This window comes from Capra hircus, chromosome 11 (assembly GCF_001704415.2).
Source record: "Capra hircus breed San Clemente chromosome 11, ASM170441v1, whole genome shotgun sequence".
NCBI classification, from domain to species: Eukaryota; Metazoa; Chordata; class Mammalia; order Artiodactyla; family Bovidae; genus Capra; species Capra hircus.
In genome coordinates, this window is record NC_030818.1 from 64,635,041 (window position 1) to 64,662,500 (window position 27,460).

Sequence of the window (27,460 nt, forward strand, 5' to 3'; positions counted from 1 at the left end):
CTTCCCTGCCCCTTGATGTTTGCCTGCAGGGCAGAAGCAGTGGCAATTCGAGCTGGGGGTGGAGGGGAGGAAGGAGGCAACTCTCCCTGGGATCTAGGCTATTAAAACTGCAGAGAAACAGTCACCACTCACCACAATGGAGAACTTTGTTCATGTTCCATTAGAATATGTTTTTGGTTTTACAATGTTTAGCTTTAAAAGGGAATGGAGAGATGGGAAAGAATCATCAGTGAAAGTGTAGCCAAGTGGAGAAACTCAGAGGGAGGCCGACCTGGCTCCAGATCTATGTAGCTGTGAACCTTTGTGCATGTTTTAGGACCTAGCCAAGCCTCAGCTTTCTCATCTGTACAGTGGAACTGAGCATAGTCCCCACTCCTAGGGTCACAAGATATATCTGGGTAAGCACATGTCCTACTGACAATCTGGAAGAGTCCAAAGGAGCTGTTACTTAAAGTGATTCAAGAAGGACGCACAAAGGAAGCACGTTTTCTCCCCTGTTCCCACCCCTACCCCCATTCCCTACTCCTCTTACCCTGTTTTTCTTATAGGTTTTTCTGTGTTTCCTTTTATAGCCATGGTTTCCTACTAAGAGAATCAATATTCAGGGGATTCATTAATAATCATAACTGTTCAAAATAATTTCAGCACTCTTCATGAATTTTAATACTTTTAGAAGGATATAAGTAATTGCTAATTTAGAGTCTAAATTTTATATCTTTAATGCATATATTTAAAAATACTCCTGGAACATATCTATAGCTACTGAAGAACAGATCTAAACATTGTTATTATAATAGAATTGCAAGCAACTTAAAAAAAGTTCCCAATTCAGAGGATTATGAATGTAGCCTAATGTAGTATGCTTTTTTTTTTCTCTTTGGTGTTTTTATTTTATGTTTGATGGATATTTATAAGAAATTAAAAGACCAGATAGATGAGACAGGGAATGCATTGTAGTATCAGCCTCTTACAATTAACTCTATAACAATGCTTTCACTGCTGTGTATTGTATAGTCTCAGTGCAAAACTGAAGACTGTTACTAAATACTATCCAGTGTTCAGTTTTTCCTTCCACACCCATGTCATTTTCATGTGATAAGATCAAGTTTAGAGATTCCTACCTGACCTTCCTGCTTGCACACTTCCTACTAGCAACTTCTTATAACCACTGCTGGATAGACAAGAAATTGAAGGGTTTGTCTGGAAAGTGGCTTGACCGGGCTTCGGAAAAAGCCAGTGCTGAACACAGTCTAAGCAACTAGGCAATCTGGGACCATTCGTTGGTTGAGAATTAAGAAAGCAAGTTGAAATCCTGTAACTTCACTGATGATGCTCCAAACATTTTTGGCTTCTTAGCCAGTCCGGACCCCACCACCGTTCTTCTTTTGATTTCAGCCCGTGTGAGGATGCAGGACTCAACTGCTGTGCATCCAGGCTCTGCTCTTCCACTGCACGGTACTCTGCTTTTGTAATGCAAATAGGAGGCACAAAGTGTCTCTTTGATAATGTGCAGTCAGAAGACAAAAAAGCATTCACTGAAACAGTAAAACTAATTCATAAAGCTGAAAGACAATAGGGAAGCATTATGGATTTTTTTAAAGGAAAGAAGTATCCTAGATCAATGTAATTGTCACAGTGTAAGCTATTCATAGTCAGTGCAAAAGGGGAAAATGGCTGAAAGTTTATTTAAAATGGCAGAAGTTTTTATAGGCAAAAAAAGATGACGTTAAACAAATACAAATATATTTGGTTAACAAGCCTCTGCTTCTGCTCTTAGAGGTCACATACATAGCTGGTTATTTTAATTTAGATCTACAATATTCCCTTAGTGATAAGAACTCAGTAGAAGTTTTAAAAGAACACAGAGATACAATGGTTAAGAGCCATATGGTAGTTTTTTTTCTTCTTCTTCTTCTTTAAAGGGAGTATCTCTCCATCACATACCAGAGTTTAGCTCAAGGTCAATTTATATTAATGCATTAAACTTGGCTGTGGAGGAGGCAAAGGGCTGGAGAAAAAGGGATAAAAGAAGTTCCGAAATTGTTCTTCCAACATATTCAGCCAAGCAACAGAACATTGCCTTGATAAGGGTGATATTGGACAGTTGCCATAATTCCTCCTGTTAGATTCAGCTCCCCTGGTACCTATTCCCATACCTTTTAAAGTATAGCATGTAACATTTTGCTTGAAAATTGCTTCCACCTCTATTGCTTTGTTATAGCTGTTTTGCAGTTTCGGTGGAGAGGCAGTTCTGTGTCACAAGAAATTACTAATCTGAGGCTTGAGAAGGGGCAGTGTAGCTTTCCATTATCTCACCAGTGAGCTCTGTACAGGATTATTTTCAAATTTTCTGCTGCCATTACAATGAGCTGTTAGAGTGGGCAAGGCAGTGAGGGAGGGAGCATTATTGAAACTTGGTTACCAGGGTAGATAAGATAAAGTTCATCACTGTCTTGGCATCCACATTTGCAGTCAGGGGTGGAAGATTTGATGAAAGGAGTACATTTGGTCAAGGATATCGTTAAGATAGAAGGCTGGACATTTTCCATCTGTGTGCTGAAGAGTTTTCTTTTCCCATTAATACGCATCTCAGAGTGGACTGGATTGTTTAAAGAAATAAGTTTTCTTCCAGTGTATTGTAAATTTGTAAATACCAGATAACCAACATCAGGACCCCTTCCCTATTCTCATCTCAAGCACAAGATTGGAATTGGACAGAGATAACTTTCTTTAGAGAGTTGCCATTTTCTTCCTGTCACTTTCTATCCTCTCTCTCTGGTAAAAGGACAGTTCAGACTTAATTTTTATGTAAGCTATTTTTAGATTTTTTTTTTCCAGACAACCTCTATTTCTGCTACACAGGACACATACTCTGGGGATCATTTTATTCTTTGATGGGGTTATTGAGCCATCACTGCTATCCGAGGTCATTATTAGAAGCCACACTGCAGTTCCAGAAACATAGGAAGAGTGGCAAGTGGTGTCTATTTCAGCAGGAGATGGGAAAGAAGTCAGGGTGTTGATTATTGAAATCAGGATGGTCATTGAGGGAGTTCTCTCCTTTAGCTCGGGTTCCACTGCCCACAAGCCACTTGTTTTCCCTCTGAGTCCAGCAGCTCTGCTCTCTCCAGGGAAGCCAGCCTAATACATGTGTGCAGGTTTAATGTTGGAAGGGAGGGTCAGCTTTACCCATACATAATCACTGTTTTATGGCTTTCACTCATTCCTGAGGTGTTAATGCAGATCAAATGGGAAACACTCCAGAAAGAAGCCTTGCAGCTACTGCCCTGCTTCACTCTCCCGTCTCAATCGTTAATTCTTATTGTAAGATCTAAAGTAATTTTGTTTGCTCTCTTAATGCGTTGCAGTTCTCCCAGTGGCCCTTGCATATCCTTTCTCAAATTCCCATCTTGATCAATTGTTTGCAAATAATTAAGCTTTTAAGAGATAGTGGCAGGAAGCTAATGTACACAACAAAGGAGAGGTCTCCTGTCACTGTCTATTGGACTGCGGTCAAATTTGCCTTGATATCCCACAGTGATTAGGATGGTTGGTGTATCTGGCAAGTGCAATCCCTCTTTCCTTCACGAGAACCCACTGATCTTTCTTCAACCAGTGTCCTTGCTAGTTAGATGCCATAATAGCAAAGGTGTTCAGGAAAATGGCAAGAGGGGCCTAGCCCTGTGGTTGCAATGGTTTGAAATAAATTTTCTGTTCTCTTCCTAAAATGGCACTCCTCCTCTCTTTTGTAAAATGACATCTACCTTTGCCCTTCTCATGGTCTCCCTAGCCCTATGGGTGGAGTGCAAACTGGGCTTTGAATGTTTTCACAGCAGCCTTGCCTGTGGCATGTGGGGTTTTTGTCAAGTCATTTTTTCTTTTTAAGTCTACAAAGGGGTAACTCAGACTGTCCAGAAAATGCTTATCTAGTAAAGATGATTAGGATTTAAGACAGTTAAACATATTGGATTTCAGTTAAAAAGCCTCCTTTTTGTGAATTTTTGGCTGAGTGTGGATTAACTACCTGAAGCCGTGGCTTTCATGGGATTCTAGCAATTATGGATTTTTATTTTTTCAGGGAGTGGAAAGTTTGTGGGACACTAGGTCCAAGAACTGTCAGAAAAAGAAAAATATCCAGTTGTCCTACCATAGACAAAGGTTTAGGAATCTTGTTGATATTTTTCCCTTAACAATGACTAGATTATTATGATATTTAATTTCATCCAGGCTCATTCATTTCTATTAAAAAATATATCCTGAACAACTGAAAATTGTTTAATGGAGACAGAGTGCTGGGTCTCCATAGCTTGAGGCTGCCTGGCAATTATGCTGCATGAAATTAGGCACAGTTTGTTCCAATAACTTAAAATCAGATCACATGAAAAGTGACAGAGGGGAAAATAAAAGGGTTGAACTTTCTCATTTTATGATATTTAAATTATGAAATCAGAAACTGCATGATGTAAGGAAACAATCTAAATTTGTGCTGACAATTTGCAGGCCATAGATTGCTCTTTGAGGCTATAATGATTCAGGTGACTTTAAAGATCCAAAGAGAATTTTCCTGACACCCCTTGCATATATAAAATGTGAATCTCTTTTGCTTTCTAAGAATTTATGTAAAATTTGCTCACAAACAAGCATGCAAAAATACTCTTGAAAACACAGCACAAATAAATGACTGTGACAATTCTCAATTTTCAAAGTAACTAAAGGTAAATGGCATAAATATTAATTTTTATACAGTTCTGGTCATAATATTAAAACACAACTAACAAGACAGGGCAAAAGGTGTTACCATTCAGCTGTAGTGAAGAGGGACCATTGACATGTTTATTAATTCTTTCGAAAATCACTGAAAGAAGACCTGGCAAAACTGGAAGCAAATTATATTATAGAAGATGTTACAGATTGGAAATGACTTATGTACATCAGTATACAACCCTGTATAGCGAATAGTACCAACAGCTAAATGCTAGAATTTGCATATTTCAGATGGGCTTTTATTACTTAAGAATTGCTAGCCTGGAGAACTCCCAGATGATAAAATCAAGGAAGAGTTGTCTGTTGTTCAAAGTCTCATAGTTAGTGAATAGCAGTGTAATCCGTACAATCTAATAGGGTCATATATAACTATGTAGTTTTCAGCTAGTATAGACGGAGAGCTACTAGATGTCTGTATACGTGCTTTGTGCTCCGTTGTGTTCAACTCTATGCAACCGCATAGACTGTAGCCCACCAGGCTCCTCTGTCCATGTAATTTCCCAGGCAAAAATACTGGAGTGGGTTGCCATTTCCTGCTTCAGGAGATCTTCCTGACCCAGGGATCAAACCCATGTCTCTTGAATCTCCTGCATTGGTAGGGATTCTTTACCATTGTCCCACGTGGGAAGCCCTAGAACTAGTATTCACTCTTCAATTCAGAGCATAAGATTCATTTGGCTTGTACGGTGTGGCAAATATTTATGCAACAGGAGTCGTGTTTTAAACCTTGGGGCAGTGAATTGATTTTAGGTCAGTGTTCAGTCATGAGATTTTGCTTGTGATGACTGGCATCCTGGTGAGTGGGGTGATTGTCATCTATGATCTTCACCGATTATGGAGGTGATATACTTTGCTTTGAAAAGAGTGGGTAGCTATCACTTTTTGGAATGAAGTAAGAAAAGTAGTGCTGTGGATCTTGGATTGGAATGTTTGTACTTCCTATGGGCTTTGAAAAAAATCTTATCACCCATTTTGATGTTGCATTTGAGTGGAGAGTATCTGTGTATCATGGCAAGTTAGACCCATTCCTTTGTCCCATCAATATTTACAGGTTTCCTTTATGTGAAGGTCTGGGCTTTAAGGATGGTGAATGAGAAAGTTGAGGGTGTTTGAGATGCTAAATGAGTGGGAAAAGACACATTACCAAGGAAAGAAATAATCAGAATGGGTGTTTCTGAGTGTGATGCTTGCTTTTATGAGGATAAAGCGGGGAGAATGGTGTGAGAATGATAAGGAGGGCTGGTGGAGAGTGGGGAGGGGAGGGCTTGGCATTTGAGCTGAGACTTGACAATGACATTGGAGTAGGAACTTGTGAGTAGGAACCTACTTGGTGTGTTGGAAGAACGGAAGATGGCTGAACAGAAGGTGAGGTGGGGTGAGGAGAGACAATACCATCTGGGAGGTGGGTGGGGCTGGATGGTGGTGAGTCTTGCAGGCAAGGTGAGTATTCTGGAGGTTCTTGAAGGGGGACAGGAATGGAGATTATGAAAGGCCTTGCCACACCCTTCTGTCATGAAGAGGCTTAGATGCTGCATGGGAAGCAGGACATATGCTTGGGTCATGTCGCTGCCGATCATGCCAGCCCCTGGCCAGTGTCCTCACCTGTGAAACAGGAGGGACAACAGATTCCATTTATGTCCCTCAAAGGGATATAATGGGGATTAATTACCACTTTGTCTGTAATATACTCGAAGCTCTTAAGAGAGCGGCACTATATTCCATGAAAGCAAAGCCTTATTCTAATTGTGTATTTATTGATTAAGTGACAATCAAGTCACAATGCTTATGGGAAAAATGGCTACATCTCTGCTTGCCACAAAAGAATCCCATGTGTATAGATATAGAACATATTTAAACTTACATATAAGAGCATTGAAGTGGTCATTAACAAGACTTCTAAGCATCTAATCGGACATTATTAATAAGATTGAAAGCTATGTTAATTAACATTCAATAGACCAGAATTTAATTTCTGATGGCACCATACAGTAAAATGGAGAGTTGGGGTGCCCTTTCCCTTTCATATAGAGAATAGAAGGTTGACTATCAGGACAGTTTTTATCTTGGGAGAGTTTATCGGGGTGCAGTGTTCAAAATAGCCAGTGTCTCAAATAGATGGAAATAGCTTCTAATAGAAGCTGTCCTCAGCTTCTCTCCCAGGCTTTAGAAATGTATATTTCAAACTTAGATATAGTTGACTATTAAATAGAAAGTATCTGTGCCAAAACTAATCTTAGTAGAATTCTAAACATTTTTACAAGAAGTATGGATTTCATTTTATTATCTAATCATGTAATATTTTTTGTTCATTCTTAACTCCTGAGACTTGTTCTTTGCATGCAAAATGTTCTGGTCTTTAACCTTACTACACTGGCCTGTGTTCAGAATCCTAGAGTATGTTGACATTCAGATAGGGAACCAACTTTGGTAGAATTTCATTTGGTTGTGCTTTACAGAAGAGTTGAAATGAATGGTGTTTTTTTTTTTTTTTAAATACACCCACTTCAACTTTGATATGGAGAAGGCAATGGCAACCCACTCCAGTACTCTTGCCTGGAGAGTCCCATGGACAGAAGAGCTTGGTGGGCTATAGTCCATGGAATCTTGAAGAGTCGGACACGACTGAACACCTTCACTTTCACTTTTCACTTTCATGCATTGGAGAAGGAAATGGCAACCCACTCCAGTATTCTTGCCTGGAGAATCCCAGGGACAGAGGAGTCTGGTGGGCTGCCCTCTATGCGGTTGCACACAGTTGGACAAGATTAAAGCAACTTAACAGCAGCAGCAGCAACTTTGATATTGGTATCCAGCAACATGGTGTGTTTTTTTGAGAGGAGAATGTGATGCTAACAAAGTGCTTAGTTTCTGGGGGCCTAGGCTGAGCTTGTTGGTCAAATGGTCAGCTTTAGAAATCTGTGGTTCTAGAAAAATATTATGTCAAGGTGGTACACAAATTTTGTATGTTCAAAAAGGATTTGTTTATTTTAATCCTATAAAATACAAGGAAGATCCTATTGAACTTTCTGTGTTTGCAACAAGTAAACCTGTTAAAGAATAAACTGAGTATCAAGGTTCTGCAAGTATCCTAAGTAGCTATTTATACACTTCACCAATCTTTGTAATTGGCTGGTCTTTTACTGCCATTAATTAGATGATGTAGTATTCCATTAATAAGAGTGACACACCTCAGCATTTTTACCTTTTATTATAGACCTCAGCAGACATTTAAGTTATTGACAAGACCGCCTCAAATTGCCTGATGTACACACATGTATATGTGTGTGTTTTTAACAGAGCATATGTGCTTACTATTGAGTCCCTTGCACCTAGCGTTGCGCCTGTTGTGATGTGCCCATTTTGTGTTCGGAGCATACAGGTATACACCTATCCTTTTTGTCCTTTTTCAGCACCCTTACCCTTCTGAAGAACAGAAAAAGCAGTTGGCACAAGACACAGGACTCACCATCCTTCAAGTGAACAATTGGTAAGTAATTTGGCTTTGTGTTTACACACAATCTGCTTTCCCCTCTGGCAACCTGCAGCTCTTGTTTTGCATTAAGAAGACACACCCAGTTTTCCCTGGTGGCTTGTTGATCCAAAGGAGAGAACACAGATGAGCCAGAGCACTTACTAGATTAGAAAAGAAAACACTGTATTGCTTTACACCTCCTTTATAAATTGACACATTTTAGGCATAGTAAAAATGTGTAATTCATTTAGCTGTGGCTCAGTAAATGTCTCACTTTTTTTTTTTTTAATCTTTAAGGATGATCAATAGAAAGAGTAATATCCTTGTTTCTATGAAACAAGAAACTCCACTATCACATCTGTTAGATTTTAAATTCGCTGAATAACTAAGCTCACTGAGAATTTGTTAGACTGTGCATTCCAGGATGGACACTCCGTCCTTCTTATCTCCCAATGGTAAAAAGGAAAAAAAAAAAGGTGTTTTTACTTTGAAGCTATTCAAAACTTGATGGATCTCAGGGTTGTATAATACTGTTTCTAAGTAAATGTATAAATTCCTGTTTTGGGAGAGAAGCTGAGATTATGTACCAAGGATAGCCAACAATATTCTGACTTAATGTATAGCAGTGCGGCAAACAGCCTTTGAGGAAGTATGATTTATTACCCTTTGTGATTGTGCGGAAAGCCAGGTTCATATAATCACCCAGAGCTAGTGTCATATTTGAAGGGTATCGAAATCTGATCTCCTTTAAAACTAAGTGTATCTAATTAATTGTCCCAATATTTTTAGATTAGTGTTTATGATGGGGAAACCTTATCCTCTTTGAAGTAAAATGCAGAAAAGGCCCAAAGCCTGATTGGGGAAAAAGGAGACCTGAGAATGCCAGTCTGCAGACAGAAGTGTTTCTTTCTGTTCAATAAGTGTCAAAGATTAATATTATAGAATCTCTGATTACATGGCCTAATCCATTTTGGTGAATACGTTTGTTCTTGATGTCCATTGCACCTACATTAACAGACTCTTCTCTGTTAGAGAGCCTGGGAGCCTTTGGGAGAGATTTCAGATATATTAAGCCCCATTACAGAAAATGTAATTTCTGTCAATATAATCCCATGTATTCTTCAATTTAGTATTTTAGAGATAACAAGCTACTTACAATATATTTGCCTTTGGAGGATTAATTTACAAAGTGCACTATCTTCAAGACACAGACAGACCCATATAAGCATTGCTTGTAAGGGTTATCAATTTCTGTGACCTTATGGCAGCCTTAGGAGATCAATTTTTGCAGCCCTTTTAGTCAAGTGGATCAGGAACCAACAGAAGACGTACTTACCTGAGCATGTTACTGGGAGTCTTGTGGCTGCTGTGGGTTTTTTGCTTGCCTCTTTTTACCTGCAGCTGTATCTTACTTTTCAAGATTCTTGATACTGCACACTTGAACTGTCTTTCAAATTGTTCTGGACGGTATTATAGGGCAGACTATCCATTTTGCATGCGTGCCTAAATTCCTACATATTTTAAAAGTTAAACTGATATGGAGGCAATTTGAATACAATGGAGGCTGTACAGATTTATTTCTCTGGGAAATGATCCCCTTTGAGGGCCAAGGAGTGGCTGGGCCAGCTCTCATTAAGGAAGGCAACACGCTGCCCATTCAGGTGAGCTATCACACACGCAATCTCTCTTCCTCTTCAGTGTTGCTAGAAAACTCTATCCACAAACATCGTTACCAGAGAACAGATTCCAATACAAGCTGCTTGTTACAGGTAGACAGCCTCATGGGATATTTCCTCTGGGTGCTAGGGCAGGCAGACATTCCTGTGGCACAGAGCCGGACACGGCTGTCCTTTCATAGATTCTCTGCACAGTAATCACAGTCGGACTTCCTCGGTTTTGTGATTAAGAGGGAAAAATAAGGACTTTAAGAAGTTATCATACATACCAGATAATAATTTTTCAACATAGATGCAGACTCTACCCTAAACTTCACTATGATATTCAATTCTGCACAGGCACGTAACTTGAAAATCACTTTTCCTTATAACCTGGGATGTAAACCCAATTCTCTTCTCACCTGGCACCATATACTGTGCGTGTGCTCTCTGCTTCTGTATGAATTTAGAAGTGACCTCTGCTGGCACTTCATTGCTTCGCATTTGGCAACTGTTTCAACTCTACAACAGCTTTGTGGTGGACGAAGGATCCTCAACCTCTGTTAGAAACCAAACCGCACAGCAGCAAGTGAGAGATGGGTGAGTGAGCCAAGCTGTTCATCTGTATTTACAGCCGCTCCCCATCTCTCGCGTTACCACCTGAGTTCCACCTCCTGTCATATCAGCGGCGGCATTAGATTCTCACAGGGGCTCAAACCCGCCTGTGCTTGAGTCATCCTGAAACCACCCGCTGCTGACCGGTCTGTGGAAAATTGTCTTCCGCCAAATGGGTCCCTGGTGACCAAAGACTGAGGGCCACTGTGGTAGAGAAATTCCCCTCCAGTAGCTGAAAGTTGTAAGAGAAGTTGTTTCTCTTAAATTCGGTGAATAATGACATTCCCATGTTTGATTGGAATTTTTAACGGTGTATTACTTTTCATCTAAACCTTCTCCTTTTATGGAACGGATAACTGATTTCTTTTTCTCTGGACTTTGAGTTGCAAATATGAGGCAAAAATGGGGAAACCCAGCTGGCACTGTATTGAAACCCAAGATGCGAGAGAATCTTAAATGATGATAGCAGACTTGAAGATGAAATAACACAACTACAAAGTGGAGTTCATTTTTCTTTATCATAATAAAAAAATTATACAGTTTTTTTGAGAGCCTTTTCCCATATTTGAACATCAAACCCACATTACCTCACTCTGGAAATAATAATTAAAAAAAAAAAACCACTTCATAAGTATTTTAGCATTTCCCTTTCACTTCATTTAGGCACAACATTTAAAATTGTGTGTCTTCCTTTTTGGATTTTTTAAGACTTGTTAACACACATGTACATTTTGTACAAACTATGAGTCACTGTTGAAGAGATTTAATAAAATGCTGAAGGGCAGTTTGGGTGTAGATCAGTCATAATTATTGGCAGCAACATAATGTATTGAAATACAAATATGAATGTGAAAAATATAAACTCATGTCGAGTTGTTAGCTTGTCATAGAAACCCTGGCCGATGCAGCTTGAAGTTAGATTTTGACAGAAAAATGAGATGAGAAAAGTTTGATGCATTGTAATAATTCTTTCATTCCCTTGCTGAACTAATTTTGCCCCTTTTTAATTGAATTGACAAAGTAATATATTCTACCTGCCTTGGCTGACTAAGGACAAAGCAGATGGGATTTGGTGGGGAGAGGGGATCACAGGGAGAATTTAAATGTGAAACAACAAGACAGATTTGACTCATTAAGAGACAATTTGAATTAAAAGAAATAACTTTTAACTTATATGTTTGGTCTATGTATCAGAGTACAAACAGAGAGGAGAAATCGTAAAATGGTTGGTACTAGCACTTTGTAGGAATTGGGCTCTAGGATGGAATGTGACATTTATGAGATGAGACATTGTAGCAAAAATCTATGCCAAGACATTTTTTGAGAATTGAGGCAATTATGCAAATAATTTGGGTAAAAATATTTTACCTAAATTATCCAGCTATTTGAGGTAACTGCATGTTTTTAAAAAAATCAACCTCCATAACTAATTGCCTAAATATTTCTATCTATTAACATGCTATGGTAGACTTTGACTTAAAGCATAATAATTTTTAAAATATATTAATAATGTGTGCTATAAATATATGTATCTTCTTCCTTTTCTCTCTCACTCCCAATTATGTTTTGAGCCAAAAATGATAAATAGTAGCATTTGATGCCTTTGTCTTTTTGTTTTTCCATTGTTGTTGTGGTTGCAGTAAATACTTCAGTTATATCAGGGTAAAACTATTACTAATATGTTGACTGTCATTTAAGTGGAAACTTCTTAAATTTTTAGATTAGATGGTTATATAGACCTTTTCATATGAAGGTAGCACTTTGAAGAAAACAAACACATATATGCACAATGTCAATACTAGATTCTTTTCTCTCCTGAATACACCAACTTTATTCTTTTATATTGAAAATATGTGTCAGTTCAGTTCAGTCGCTCAGTCGTGTCCGACTCTTTGCGACCCCATGAACCGCAGCACGCCAGGCCTCCCTGTCCATCACCATCTCCCGGAGTTCACTCAGAATCACGTCCATCGAGTCCATGATGCCATTCAGCCATCTCATCTTTGGTTGTCCTCTTCTCCTCCTGCCCCCAATCCCTCCCAGCATCAGAGTCTTTTCCAATGGGTCAACTCTTCCCATGAGGTGGCCAAAGTACTGGAGCTTCAGCTTTAGCATCATTCCTTCCAAAGAAATCCCAGGGTTGATCTCCTTCAGAATGGACTGGTTGGATCTCCTTGCAGTCCGAGGGACTCTCAAGAGTCTTCTCCAACACCACAGTTCAAAAGCATCAATTCTTCGGCACTGTTCTTCACAGTCCAACTCTCACATCCATACATGACCACGGGAAAAACCATAGCCTTGACTAGACGAATGGTCAAATAAAGGCTCCCTTATATGTTTTCACAGCCATGTTGCAGACTTGGGAATTCCATATGATGAAAACTTGTGCCTGCAATTGTATCTTACTTGCTGCATGCCTCAGATAGAGTTCTGGCCTAGAGTGTACTGAATAAATGTTACGTTGTCTTTGTTTACCCCTTCTCATCTGTGTACTTTCCCATTAAGGCCTAATGTTCCATGATTACTCTGTTGTCTCTCACAGGGCAATGGGTTTTAGGTGCAAAATAGATAGTTAATTTGAAATACAGCATTGATGTGGACAGAAGAATCCCTTTCCATCAATAGAGTGCCTAAGATTTCAGGGAACATGGGAACTCCAAGGTGACACTTTACGGAACCATCATAGCTACTCAAGTTCTCAGATTTAGTACACATACCAGATTTTCCTAGTTTTTTCATTTGTTGTCTTCAAAACTACAAAGCATTCAGGCATCACTTCCCATTGATTACCAGTGGCAGGGGAAGTATGTTATTTTTGGAGGTTTCAGCCATTGGTAGGTAAAAATGAAATGTAAACTTATTGTTTTTAATAGGATCGCTCTTATTATAATAAACAGATTCAACTGTAAAAGGTCAAGTTTCTTTCTGAATTATGGTAATAATGTAGCAAATACTTTTATAAGTAATCAAAGATTCTATAAATATAGGTACCTGTGTAGATGTAAATGTTAAAACATTCACAAATTATCCTTTCAACTTCTGAGATCTAAAAATCAATAGGGGTCACAGGGTTTCATAGAATTACTCTGCTTTTTCTTCCAACATAATTTAATAATACATTTTACAGATGTTGTTTAAACATTAGGCACAGATTGTTTTGTCAATAAAACTAAACAGAGGCATGACACAAAAGCAAGGAAAACAGATGTAAAGAGAAAAAAGAGTGTACCAAGCAAGGAGTGCTGGGTCATTTGTTTCCTATTCACTACAAATGAAAGTGCAGAGTATACAGTGATTTTCCTTGCCTAGGAATCACCTCGGGATGGAACCACTTCACACGTAAGAGATAATTTTATTAAGCAGGTGGTCTAACTTCTTCCCTTGAGAATTTAAGTGTAACCTACATTTAAGGTAGACTTCCTAATTGATCAATGGAGTAACAGGTGCCCTATTTTTTAAAGGAGGAGGAAGAGAAGGAAACATATAAATAGAACAGCTCTCCGGCATCTCTCAGAATGGGTTGTTGTTCTCCAAGCCATAGTTAATTGCTATGCTTTTCACCTTGAGTGTCAATTCTAATAATATTACTTTTACAGGAGCTTACTCTGGGCTTAGATTAGAGCAATGAGTAATACTCACTAGATAAAATACTGTCTAGTTGCTCATGAGAAAATATTGAAATCAGTCAAAAAATGTATAGCTTGTATATTGCCTCAGACAGAGCTGGCGAGGCGCCAGGCAGGCAGGGTATTATTTAGGAAAGCTGAGCAAATAGCTCGCAGGGAAAAGAGCTGTGAATTTTGAAACCTTCAGGTATTGTCATGTCAGAGAGTCTTAGGAGTTCAACAGAGATGCTGCTTTTGTCTGCAGATTTTAAAAAATTTCCAGCAAACAAGCCTCTTTGAAAATGACTCTGCAGTCAGTGAAATATACTTTGTTATAGGTTTTATTCCTTAGTTTACTCAGAGGTTTCGCCCACTGTGTTCAGTCAGATGGCTAATACTAGGAAAAATGGAAACTGCTCATGAAGAGTAGGTGTTGGCCCACTGCACCACATGGAAAAACCCTGCCCCCTCTACCAGACTAGGACCCTGAGTCTAGGTGAGAAGAGAAACAGGAATGGGTGGGTTGTAGGAAGATGGATCAGAAAGTCCAAACGCTGTTTTGTGTATCTGCTGTTTCTCCTCCAACCAACGTTCAAAGCCAGTCTGTGAGCTTTTCAGGACAAGAGTGTGACGTCTGGAGCTTAGAGTTGGTATGCCTGAGGATGCTTTCAGGACCACTTAGGGTTGGGGTTCAAGCAAGGCACAGAGAAGAGTGAGCTGGGAGACTGATTCCATCATGAACCCAGTGTTCCTCCACATCCCTTTCAAGGCAGTGAAACCAGTGGCTTGGTGCTTGACCTTGAACATGGTGTGGAGGTCAGCAGGACTTGGTGCAAGTCCTAGCTAAGCAGGAACTCCTGGGGTGTCACCCAGCCAGCAGAGAGTGATTAACCATTGGGTCATTAACCATCAAGCACTGTGCTTGGAGCTGACTCCCTTGCAGAGAGTGTGGGAAATGAGGGGCTGAGAGGCACCCTGGTCAAGGAGAAAAGCTCCAGCATCCACAGGTGGCTAAGGGTGCCTCAGATGGTAAAGAGTCTGCCTGCAATGCAGAAGACCTGGATTTGATCCATGGGTCAGGAAGATGCCCCGTAGGAGGAAATGGCAACCCCTCCAGTATTCTTGCCTGGAGAATTTCATGGATAGTGGAGCCTGGCAGGCTACAGTCCCTGGGGTCACAAAAAGTCAGACACGACTGAGCAACTAACACACAAGGGACAAATTCCCATGGAAGCCTCATGACAACACACCATTTACATAGAGGGAGTCAGGGAAGGGAATATGCAGGGGAGAGAATATTTGGAGTCCAAACATGTCATCTGCCATCCCCACTCCTCACCAATTAGATGCATGTCCTTGATCAACTCCCTTTGTCTCCCTGGGCAACAGCTTCCTCTGCCTTAAATGGATGGGTAGGGCTGAGGAATTGGTGGGACTCTAAGCCTCTTCCAGCCCTAATATTCTAGATGGTGTAAAAAAGTGAACAGAAGCAAGGTGAATGAAACATTTTTATTCCCGTTTTACATTAGAAGTGAAAACACACACACACACACACACACACACACACACACACACCAGGGCCTTTGATAAACAGATGAAAAGGATTATTCATTAAAAAGTTGTTACTTTTCTTCTCTTAAATAAGCAAATCTAGCCCTTAAAATAAAAACTAGATGAAATTAAACATTATCGCAAGACATGGAAAACATGCATGCTGTCACTTTTGGATTCATAATTAAGATAAATCAGTTGATTTTAGCAGTGCGCTCTGAGTCTGTGAAGGGCATGACAGATAATAGGCTTGGAATTTCTGAAGTTATTGTACAGTAAAATTTGTTTTTTCCTCAGGCATTCAATCTTTTTTCTCCAGTGATTTTGTACATGACAAACTTTTTAGTGGGTGCATTAATAATCTATAAGTAATGGGTTGTCAGGTGTCAGTTAGATAAGATTAAAAGACTATTTAAGCATTATCCATTTGCTTCTTTGCATGAGTTTTATAGGTCAAGAGAAATAACTTTTTGAATTGTGGTTGTTTGCACATGCTGGTTTTTCCTCCCTCTCCCTCACTCCCTCTCTCTCTCTTTCTCTCTCTCTCTCTCTTCCTTTCTCTCTCTCTCTCTCTCTCTCTCTCTCTCTCTCTCTCTCTCTCTCTCTCTCTCTCTCTCTCTCTCTCGTTTGGCTCTGCTCCAGAAGTACTTGCAAGAACTGTATTACATTACATAAATCCTGCGTGTAGGAGCAGATTCGAAACTCACACTGTGTGAATCAAGGGGACACATGTCTCCGCTGACTTCTGTAAACTTCTTTTAGTTTTGAAAATGTTACTCTTTTTCTTCTCAAAGGAAACTTTGTCAGGGGAAGCCTCCTCAGTAGAGGAACTGAAGCTCCCAGCTTGAGGAGTTTCCTAGCAAGTCAGGTTGAGGTCTATTCTTGTCAAATCTGTCTTAAGTGTGTTTACATATAGTTTGCCTTTCTGGTATTTTCTGCTTGCACAGACCTGATCTCCACCTATTTTGTGTCAACAGTTGCCGGGGCTGGTGTTGGGTGATTAACCATTGAGCACTAGGTCCCGGAGCTGTGCCCACAGAGAAGACCCCTCTCCCCTCGCACTTACATCACCCTCTGGCTTCAGGCTGCACCTACATAAAACAAACAGCATTTCTGAGTGGTTAAAGAGGCAGTCTGAAACAGTAAAAAAAAATGGGGCAAATGTTGCCTCCTTGTTAAATACGACAATTTTCTCAAAAATGGAGAGGAGGCAGGGGTGCAGGGACGGAAGTGTTTCTGAGGGCGAATGTCGTCTTTGATCTGCATGGCTCTGATGGGCAAATGCCTGGAGCTTTGTGTAGACACTTGGGGTGTTTTTTCTTTTTTTAACTTTTTAAGGGGCAAGAGAACATTAAAGAAAAATCTAACAAAAACACGCCAACAACATGGATGTTTGTAACTTTGGCAAATACAGGACTGTCCCACTCCATGCCCTCATGGTCTTTGGGTATTTTCCTCCTGATTTTATTTCCATTCTTATGAGGTCTTTAAGCCTGACCAATTAATGTGGGAAATAATGAACTCTGTTGGGCTCTAGACACCTGAACAATAACAAATAAGCAAAAATACCTTAATCGGTTCCCATCTTTGAAAACTCCTTTTCCCTTTTACCCTCTTAACCAGTGTGGCGGAAGGGCCTAAAGCCTCGTAAGATTAGATCCTATCACTGAAGAAGGAAAAAAGTACTTCCTTTTGCAAATACATTAACTCTTTCAGGCCCATGGGAATTATTGGTCTTGGATTCCAAATGTAACTTAGCTCAAAAATGTACTTCCTGTCGTAGGAGACGTCTGGCATTCTATTGATTTGGTCACAATTTTTCAAGAATAATATATTGCCAAAGGATGGAATTAAATGCACCATGATTAAAAACATATATCTTTAAGTTTCCAGTATGTTCTACTTTAGGATGCTGATTTGAATGTAAACGAATAGTTTTGAGGATTGTTGTCTAGTTGAAGGGTTTTGTTGGCCTGTATCACTAGAACATCTGCTACGGTTGACTTTATTTGATCCTTAGTTTGAGTCAGAATTCATACGTACTTGGAAAGGGTAGGGAGTAGGAAATGTTGTAAAGCTAATGGAAAGAATTGTATGGATCCAAAGATGTCAGGTCTCAGCCCCCACGACTGGTCACCTGGCAGGACTGTGTATAGAATGGACAGTGCGATGGGTTATGGCTAGGATCCCCATCCTCAAGGCCAAGTAGCGGCTGGAGGGCGTGGCCAGAAAGGACAGATCAGAATCATTCTGAGTGAATGTAGTATAAAAAAGCATCTTGAGAATTAACTTGATTTTTGTCATGCTATTTTTCCTGAAATAGTAAGTTAACAAAGAGATAGGAGATTTTGAAGTTTATCAAAGGGAGCATGGATTAAAATTTTAGAAACGCTGCAACAGAACGACAGAGTCCAAGTCCGGATAGGATTGTAGCATCCTTTGACAGATGAGGCTCAGGGCCTTACAATGTTACATTCTTAATTAGAGGCGAGGAGGGGGCTGTCTCCTGGTTCAGCGTCTCTTGCAGTCCACCATTATGTATTTTTGTTTTTAATTAGTCGATAATTTTCTTTTTTGGCTGTGTTGGGTCTTCGTCACTGTGCACAGCCTTTCTCGATTGCAGCGAGCAGAGACTGCTCTTTAGTTCTGTATCAGCCTTCTCACTGTGGTAACTTCTCTTACTGCAGAGCATGGGTTCAGCAGTTGTGGCACAGGGCCCAGTTGTCCTGTGGCATGTGGGATCTTCCCAGATCAGGGACTGAACCAGTGTCCCCTGCATTGGCAGATGGATTCTTTACCCCTGAGCCATGAGGGAAGTCCTGTTATGTATTTTTAAGAGCTTTATTGAGATATAATTCACATACTATGCAATTTACTTATTTAAATTGGTTCAGTGGTTTTAAGTATAGTCACAGATATGTGCAACCATCCTCAGAGTCCATTTGAGAACAATTTCACCACCTCAAAAAGAAACCCTCTACCCCTCACCCTCCATACTTCCAGCCCCAACTCTGTCACAGATCTACTTTCTGTCCGTATGGTGATTTTAGTCACTAAATTTGTGTCTGACTTTTATGACCCCATGGACTGTAGCCCGCCAGACTCCTCCGTCCATGGATTGCCTATTCTGGACAGTTCATATAAATGTGATCAGGATACCTCTGGTCTTTTATGACTGGTTTCCTCCACTCAGCATTATGTTTCCAAGTTTCACTTACTTTGAAGCATGTGCCATACTCTGTTCCTGTTTATGACTGAATAATGTTTCATTGTGTGGATATACCACATTTTCTTTATTCGTTCAGTCATCGATGGACATTTGGGTTGTTTCCATCTTTTGCTGGCCTAAGAATTTGTTTATAAGCTTTTGCACCATTAGATATTTTGAGAATCATAATGACAGTATCCTCAGCAAACCTGCCTTAGGTTTCACAGTTGGCCAAGCACTTTCCATAAACACTCATCCATTTGATCATCACAGTCCCAGCACCTAAATGCTGCTATAATCTCAGAACCAGGAAGTGGCAGATTTCCTTCTCAGCTGTCGAACGCTTTCCATTGGACACTCTTCTCACTCTTCCTGCCCTTGGCCAGTGTTTTGACTGTGATAATTAGGAGCAGTGGTGTTCAAAGGAAAGGATGGCAGCTCAGAAGTGAAATGTACATTCTCTGAAGTTTCTCCAATGTGACTTTGATGACCGTAAGCATTTTTCAAAGATTTGACAAGTCCTCATTTGAAAGATTTTGTCATATACCTCAATTGAGAGATTTTGCCTTTTCAAGTGGATCTATTTTCATATAAGGACCTTACAGGTTACATATTGATATACAGTACATAAAGCTTAGGTTTCAAACTTTACTAATTGAAACAGAAGTAAACATTCTAAGGAATAGACAATAGGCCTCTCCATTCAGGTCAAACCTAATCTGTAACCAGGTGAAAAAAGAAATCAAGCTAAATTTTGATATACCTTCTGCATGACTGGAGACTCCAGGCCTGGAAATTTCTTAATTAGTGAAGGCTTGCAGTGTGGAGGCAAATAAAGGAGAGACTCTAGAGAAAGGAAAGAGCTGAAAGATTCTCCAGATTGGCACTAGGATTCTAGAACACCTTATGCGTGCTCGGCTGGTCACTTAACACAAAAGAGTGTCAGTTCTAGTCATTCAGGGGAAATTCTCTTTTGGGGAAAAAGTGAATATTTGATTACTAGGATAACACATACACCCTGATTCCTTGGGACACTCACAGTTTATGCCTGGTGCCCAGCATAGTTATCAATAACTTTTCTTTACTCCTTTTTTTAATTTTTTGGCTGTGCTGGATCTTTGTTGTGGTGCGTGGGCTCTGGAGCATGTGGACTTAGTAGGTGTGATGCTCTGATTTGGTTTGCTTGAGTCATGTGGGATCTTAGGTCCCAAACCAGGAATCAAACCCATGTCCCCTGCATTGGAAGGCAGATTCTTAACCACTGGACCACCAAGGAAGTCCCTAATATCCCTTTACTCTTAAAAGTGTCCCAGCATAGATGATAAATTATCTGGTTATCCTACTTATAATGGAAATTGACAGAACATTAAGATTTGTTTAAATAACTGTGTACTTATTCTGTAATGTTTAAGGGATGTTTAGTAAGATGCAATTTTATTGACTTGTGAATATGGGAAAATGAGAATTTATATGATTCACCTTAAATAGACACATTTATTTTTCAAAGATATTATTATACCTAATTTAGGTTTTTGTTAGTAAAAGAGGTTTTGCTGTATTATCCTAGATTATCCTATTGCTTATACATTGTGCTAATAATCACTCTAATTTCACATACTCTAAGTTAACCACTTTAAAAATATGTATTAGGTTAAACAAAATCAAATTTGGCAGCTTGTCTGTCACTTGTAAGTAAATATTTTATAAATGCTATTTTGTTCTCTATGCTTTATATGGATACTTACAGTATGTATAACTACTGGCTATTTCTTATGCTAAGTCTAGTGATACATCCCTACAATTCATTCCATTGAGTTTGGAGCCTAAGGCTTTAGTGATCTAGAAGACAGCAAAGGAAATAGAGATCCTCTCCTAAGGGAGCCACCCTTGCTTTGAATTCAGTTCAGATTAAAGGATTTAGCAAACTGAGCTTCTTTTTTTTAAGAGTGAAGAAAATCATTTTCCAATTTGCTTTCAAGGAAAGCTTTCTGTAATATATAACCAAGTGATGATGTATTTGCAAGCTATTTCAACTTATAAAGTCCAAAATGATGCTTAGATTTTGTTTTTACTTTGCATTGCAATTTTCAACTAATTAGCGACTTCTTTTTTTCACTAGTTGCTTGGAAGAAAATTTTATATATAATTAACTTTCTCAACTGTCTTAGTTTCAGCTTTTTTTAAGAGTAGTTTGACAAATACACCTACCACTTCTAGAGAAGGGGAACCTTTTCAGACCTCTGATGGATGGGCTTATTGTGATTTGAACAAATTCCAATATTATGTTTCTAGAGTAGAAGGAGAGCAAAACACGTGCTTCCTTCTTCCCTCCCGTTCATTCACCTCCCCCAGCCCCAGACACACAGATGATGTATTGCAGTCCTGGAACTGTCGGATCCTGGAGGAGGTTGAGAAACTAGAAGACAGTGCCAAAAACATGATTTCATAAGGTTTGACTTGAGATTGAGTCAACTTTCTTGAGCGTCTAAAAATCATGTTTCATGAAATTTTACTTCACAAAGAAAGGGAGTGTGGAAGGCTTGGACCCTAAAGCCTGCCAGTTACGGATCATTAAATCCAATAAGTAAATGTAAATCTAAAATAGAGAATTCCAACAAAAGATTTTGAAGTCAAATTCTTGTTTTAAAGAACAGAGTGTTATGTGCGAGATAGCTGGAATTCATTCCCTGAAAGGTTTGTTTATAAAACAGGCTTTAAAGTTATTAGGAAATGCTGACTTAAAAAAAAAAAAAAAAGAGTCATATATGTAGTTTTCTTTAAATGACTCTGATAAAGTTGAAAGAAATGTTACATAAGAAAATTGATGGAAAAAGAAAGAACAAAATTCTGGAATTCAGCAACTAGTTTCCAAGATGGTAATTTATATTAGAAGCTATTTTACAAGACTTAATTCTGCCCTTAAAAATATTTATAGCAATGAATATAAGTAAAATGAATTATATAGTAATTAAATATTATACTTGCATGTTGTTCATGTTTAATTGAATAAAGAACAGTGCATGAAGAAATCACCAGTACTTAAGAAGGCATGGCATTAATTTTTATTATTAAATATATATGTAAGTATTCTTAAGTATACCTAAATATTAATCAAGATGATATAATTAATACTTTCTTTAATGGATAGTATAGAAGGCATTTTTACTAACATATCCTGTTATTTAATGAAATTTTTTCTTAATAGTCAATAATTTTAGCTTCTTGAGCAAAGAAGGGTATGTATTATAGAATGGCATTTCTCCATACTTAAATGGATACCTACTTTTCTGCTGGCTAGTCACTTATACCTAATTGTCAAGAAGCTTTATGGAGATGACTGAGAGTCATGTCATTGTTTAGAAACCACAGTATTTTGTGAGAATTTTATTTTGATTTCCGTGAATAAGCTGTGGCATGCTAAAATAACAAAAGACGGTCTCCCTTAATCATCAGTGAATAAGTAGGGTGGTAAACACGGGGGTGTAGAATTGAGTAAAGGTGAAAATTACATTTTTGAGAGTAAACAAGTAGTTTTTCCTTCCTTTTGTCAGTATTGCGGAGGACCAAAGGTGCAAGAGTATAGGAACAGGGCAAAGCCATGTAGGAAAATTGCCTGTGGAACTGGGCAAATAAACCTGGTGTTCGGGCCTAAAGGATGTCCACTATGATCTGGCCACCCCTCTGGTTCACACCAAGAGAAGACTAAATATAAGAATCCAGTTTTGTGGGAAGGAACCTGTCAGGGAGTGGAGGATAAACCGGAGGACGAAGGTCAACTTTAGAACGCGATGCTACCAGAACTGGCTCAGAAAACTATTCAGGTATCCAAAGATGAAGAATAAAGGAGATAGGTGGAATTAACAGAAGCGGGGAGAAAAAGTCCAATAATAAATAAACATTTAAGGGCAGAGACAAGAAAGAATAGAGCAAAACTTCCTGTATTTTTTTTTTAGCATAAGTCAGGGTTCGTCTTCCATTCTTCTCGTCTGATTCCTATTTTTTAAAAAATGCAGATGGTAAAGCTCAGTTTTTAGATGATCCCATGTCTCAGATATTTAAGACTTCTGCTCCCCTTTCAACCTCCTACTGCCCCCTTAATAGGACTTGAGTTCTAAACAAATAACTAGGTAAAAAGAAATACACCTCTGTTTATTTTGACATGGAATAAAGCTCTAAAGCCAATCCATTATCTTCCTTTCCTTTGTAAAAAAGGAGACCATTTGGTCACAGGAAGAAATTCTAATCCATGATTCCATGAAAAAAGGAAATTTAAGAATTCTTTCTCTAACTCAGTTTTCAACCACCTACAAGGTGTCCAGTTCTTAGTACTTCACAAAAGAAGACTGTTTTCAAAGTAAAGTGGAATTTTTAAAAACATATACCTTGATGTTTGGAATGAAATGTGGAAATGCAAACAGGATGTTTCTCAACCTTAAAGGATACTTAACTAAAAGGATTACTTTGTAAAATGCCCAATCTGTGGCAAATTTGAGCATCATTCTATTAAGCTAAGGTGTGAAACTATTTTAATGAGGAAGAAAAGCAAACTGTCCTGTTATTATATTCCTGACATTATACATCTGAGTTTTAAGGACTGTAATGCCCTGGACATCAATATAAAATTCTAAAAGTTTCTTTTACATCTTTAAACAAATAAGCTTTTTAAAAGTCACCTTATCAATATGGAAAATTCCAAAGATTGTGTGTATTTCATGGATATATTTCATCTTAAACTATTTTATGGGTATTGAAGAATGTGTTTTTTATTGTACATTCAGATTCGAATTTTTGTCATCCTCGTCTTTATTTCTCTTCAAAAACATTGTTTCTTCTTTATGTTCAAGCTCTAGTGTATATTTATGTATTCGTACATATGAGTTTAAAATAACTATTTTACTAGTGCTTCTTAAAATGACAGTGTTTTAGAAGGGAATATGTTCATATGAGTTTACATAAAACCCAAAGATCTTTTTTTGGTTCTTGATGTTTAGAAGATTCTTGGTAATTTAGAATATTCCACAATGGAAAGTAAAGCATTCTTTCACAAAAGCAGGGAGGATGAGACGCAAGGTCAAAGGGCATTTTGGAAACAAACAGCTGGACCAGTTTATTTAAACAGATACAGGGATGGGGGAACTGACCTCTGTTTGACTTATAGTGGGAGGAGCAAGTATGTCATTTTATTACTTTGCCCAGAAGGAAAATGTTTTCCTATCTGAATTCAACCCAAGCCATCTAAACACATGACCTTGCTGTATATAGCTAATTCCAAAGAGAATACATATAAGACATTTGACGAAAATCATAAAATACACTAAATAGAGTCGAATGTTGGAATGGTTTTAGAATTGAAAAGGTGGTATTGTTTTTAAAAATAAAATATTTTGCTATTTATTCAGTTATTTTCAGATAAAGATATCTACCATGACCCCAGATAATACTATGTATTTCATATAAATATAGGAATTATAATTCAGTAGCATTCTGAGAGTTTATTATGCCCTATATGTACTGATAATATCCATCATATTGAAACAAATATTGTTTTTAATTAAAGTTTACAAAAGTGAGGCCTTCCAAGTATACCTACTAATGTGGTCAAGAAGTTTGGATAAAGTGATGTGTCCTTAGGTTTTCAAGGTTTTAAAATTTTTAGTTAATGAAAGGATTCCTACCTTTATACCTACATATCCTTTAGGTAGCCCACATCTGTGTTGTGAATAACAACAAATGGTTATTGCCACCCAAAGAGAAGCAACTAGCATCCTGTACCTGGGGCCCTTAACTAAGAGGCTGAGGTGAGATGTTTGCTCTCTCCATGGGGACCTCAGGAGGCCGGAAGTTGCTGCATTTAGTGTTGCTCACAGAGGCATGTAGAGAGACTCAGCATTTTGAGCAGAGAGTGGCCCAAGGGGTGAGTGGACTCAAAATCCTAGAACTCACATTCTAGAAGGAACTTGTTAGGAATCACGGATGTTTAACCTATGGGGAAGAGGGGAGACCTATGGGGCACAGTGGCTGTAGTTCTAATGTTTGAAAGGCTATCTGAAGAAATGAGATTAGAATTGTTTAAATTGCCCCAAGAAGTTGTCCTGGTGAAAGGATTTTAGATCAGGTAAGACAGAACTTTCTAACAGTTATTGTGTCTGTAGAGGAAGTGGGCTCTCTGATAAGGTAACCAGTGCTGTATTAGAAATAGTCCAGCACCCGGAGAACAGACTTGTGGTTGCCAAGGAAAGGGCTGGGGGGTGGGGGGGAGTAGGGAAGGGATGAACTGGGAGTTTGGGGTTAGCAGATGCAAACTAGCGTATATAGAACAGATAACCAACAAGGTCCTACTATATAGCTCAGGGAACCATATTCAATATCCTGGGGTAAACCATAATGGAAAAGAATATGAAGCAGAATGGGTATATGTGTATAACCGAGTCACTTTTCTGTGCAGCAGAAATTAATGCAACATTGTAAACCAACTAAACTTGAACAAACTAAATTTAAAAAAAACACAAAAAACAAAAAACAATGTAGCGGAGGCTACCCATCCACCTGGTAGGGATATCCGAGAGAGGGGATTCGTGTCAGTGACCAAGCTAGGTGATGATCAAACCTGATAGGTGGCTTTTCCGGTCCTATGGGTTAACTGTCATGGATTCAGACCTGAGATGGTTATCATGAACTGGTCTTTGGAAATCTGAATGTATGAGTTTGAAGGAGGCAAGTTTTGGAATATAGATAACCCAATTTGCTGAGTCTTCTGCAGTTCAGTTCAGTTCAGTTCAGTTCAGTTCAGTTCAGTCGCTCAGTCGTGTCCAACTCTTTGTGACCCATGAATTGCAGCACGCCAGGCCTCCCTGTCCATCACCAACTCCCGAGTTCACTCAGACTCATGTCCATCGAGTCAGTGATGCCATCCAGCCATCTCATCCTCTGTTGTCCTCTTCTCCTCCTGCCCCCAATCCCTCCCAGCATCAGAGTCTTTTCCAATGAATCAACTGAGGTGGCCAAAGTACTGGAGTTTCAGCTTCAGCATTATTCCCTCCAAAGAAATCCCAGGGCTGATCTCCTTCAGAATGGACTGGTTGGATCTCCTTGCAGTCCAAGGGACTCTCAAGAGTCTTCTCCAACACCACAGTTCAAAAGCATCAATTCTTCGGCGCTCAGGTTTCTTCACAGTCCAACTCTCACATCCATACATGACCACTGGGAAAACCATAGCCTTGACTAGATGGGCCTTTGTTGGCAAAGTAATGTCTCTGCTTTTCAATATGCTGTCTAGTTTGGTCATAACTTTTCTTCCATGGAGTAAGTGTCTTTTAATTTCATGGCTGCAATCACCATCTGCAGTAATTTTGGAGCCCCCAAAATAAAGTCTGACACTGTTTCCACTGTTTCCCCATCTATCTCCCGTGAAGTGTTGGGACCAGATGCCATGATCTTCATTTTCTGAATGTTGAGCTTTAGGCCAACTTTTTCACTCTCCATTTTCACATTCATCAAGAGGCTTTTTAGTTCCTCTTCACTTTCTGCCATAAGGGTGGTGTCATCTGCATATCTGAGGTGATTGATATTTCTGCCAGCAATCTTGATTCCAGATTGTGCTTCCTCCAGCCCAGCATTTCTCATGATGTACTCTGCATAGAAGTTAAATAAGCAGGGTGACAATATACAGCCTTGACTTGACGTACTCCTTTTCCTATTTAGAACCAGTCTGTTGTTCCATGTCCAGTTCTAACTGTTGCTTCCTGACCTGCATATAGGTTTCTCAAGAGGCAGGTCAGGTGGTCTGGTATTCCCATCTCTTTCAGAATTTTCCACAGTTTATTGTGATCCACACAGTCAAAGGCTTTGGCATAGTCGATAAAGCAGAAATAGATGTTTTTCTGGAACTCTTGCTTTTTCAATGATCCAAGGGATGTTGGCAATTTGATCTCTGGTTCCTCTGCCTTTTCTAAAACCAGCTTGAACATCTGGAAGTTCATGGTTCACGTATTGCTGAAGCCTGGCTTCTTAGGCATAGCTTTTTTCTTTTTTTGGTCTTTAGACACAAGTAGTACAGTCATCAAAATCCCAAAGTCTACAAAATGTTGTCATCCTTATTCCTGGACTCAACAGTGAGGTTGTCGCCACTAGTGACTGGCTCAAATCAGCTCATGTTTAGATATCTAGTCCAGAATACTCTAGATGGGTGGTACAGTAGTGGCCATGCTCTGGTCAGGACATTGTGGTGGTGAGGGGGGTATGCTTGCTACCGTTTGCCAAATTATTAACATCTCTTGGGTTACATGTAACCTCAAATAAGTCACTTAATTTCTCAGAGCCTTGGCTTCTCATCTGTTAAAAAAGACTCTTATTTTTAGATAAGTAATATATATTCATAAAATATTATGTTTTTAAAAGAACTTGAAAAAAGTTGTCAGAGTTCCTTTCAAGAGAATGCAGATTTTGAATAATACCATAGATAAAGAGGCATTTTTGCTCTCTTACCTATGTTAGTTACTATGAAAATTACTTTTGGTATATGCAGAATATTAATATTAAATAATTTTCTGATTGGTCATGCAGTGAAGGCAGCTAATGAAAAAGCAGGTTT

The 27,460-nt window shown here is 39.0% G+C and overlaps 1 protein-coding gene across 5 annotated transcripts in view; it reads left to right on the forward strand.

Annotated features, from left to right (window-relative positions):
- MEIS1 (Meis homeobox 1) overlaps positions 1–27,460 on the forward strand; it is a 145,974-nt gene that overhangs the window by 111,195 nt on the left and 7,319 nt on the right. For all 5 annotated transcript variants that reach the window (XM_018055432.1, XM_018055434.1, XM_018055431.1 and 2 more), the window contains one exon: positions 8,175–8,251. In XM_018055432.1, the coding sequence (XP_017910921.1) occupies positions 8,175–8,251 (77 nt within the window). The remainder of the gene's footprint in view (positions 1–8,174; positions 8,252–27,460) is intronic.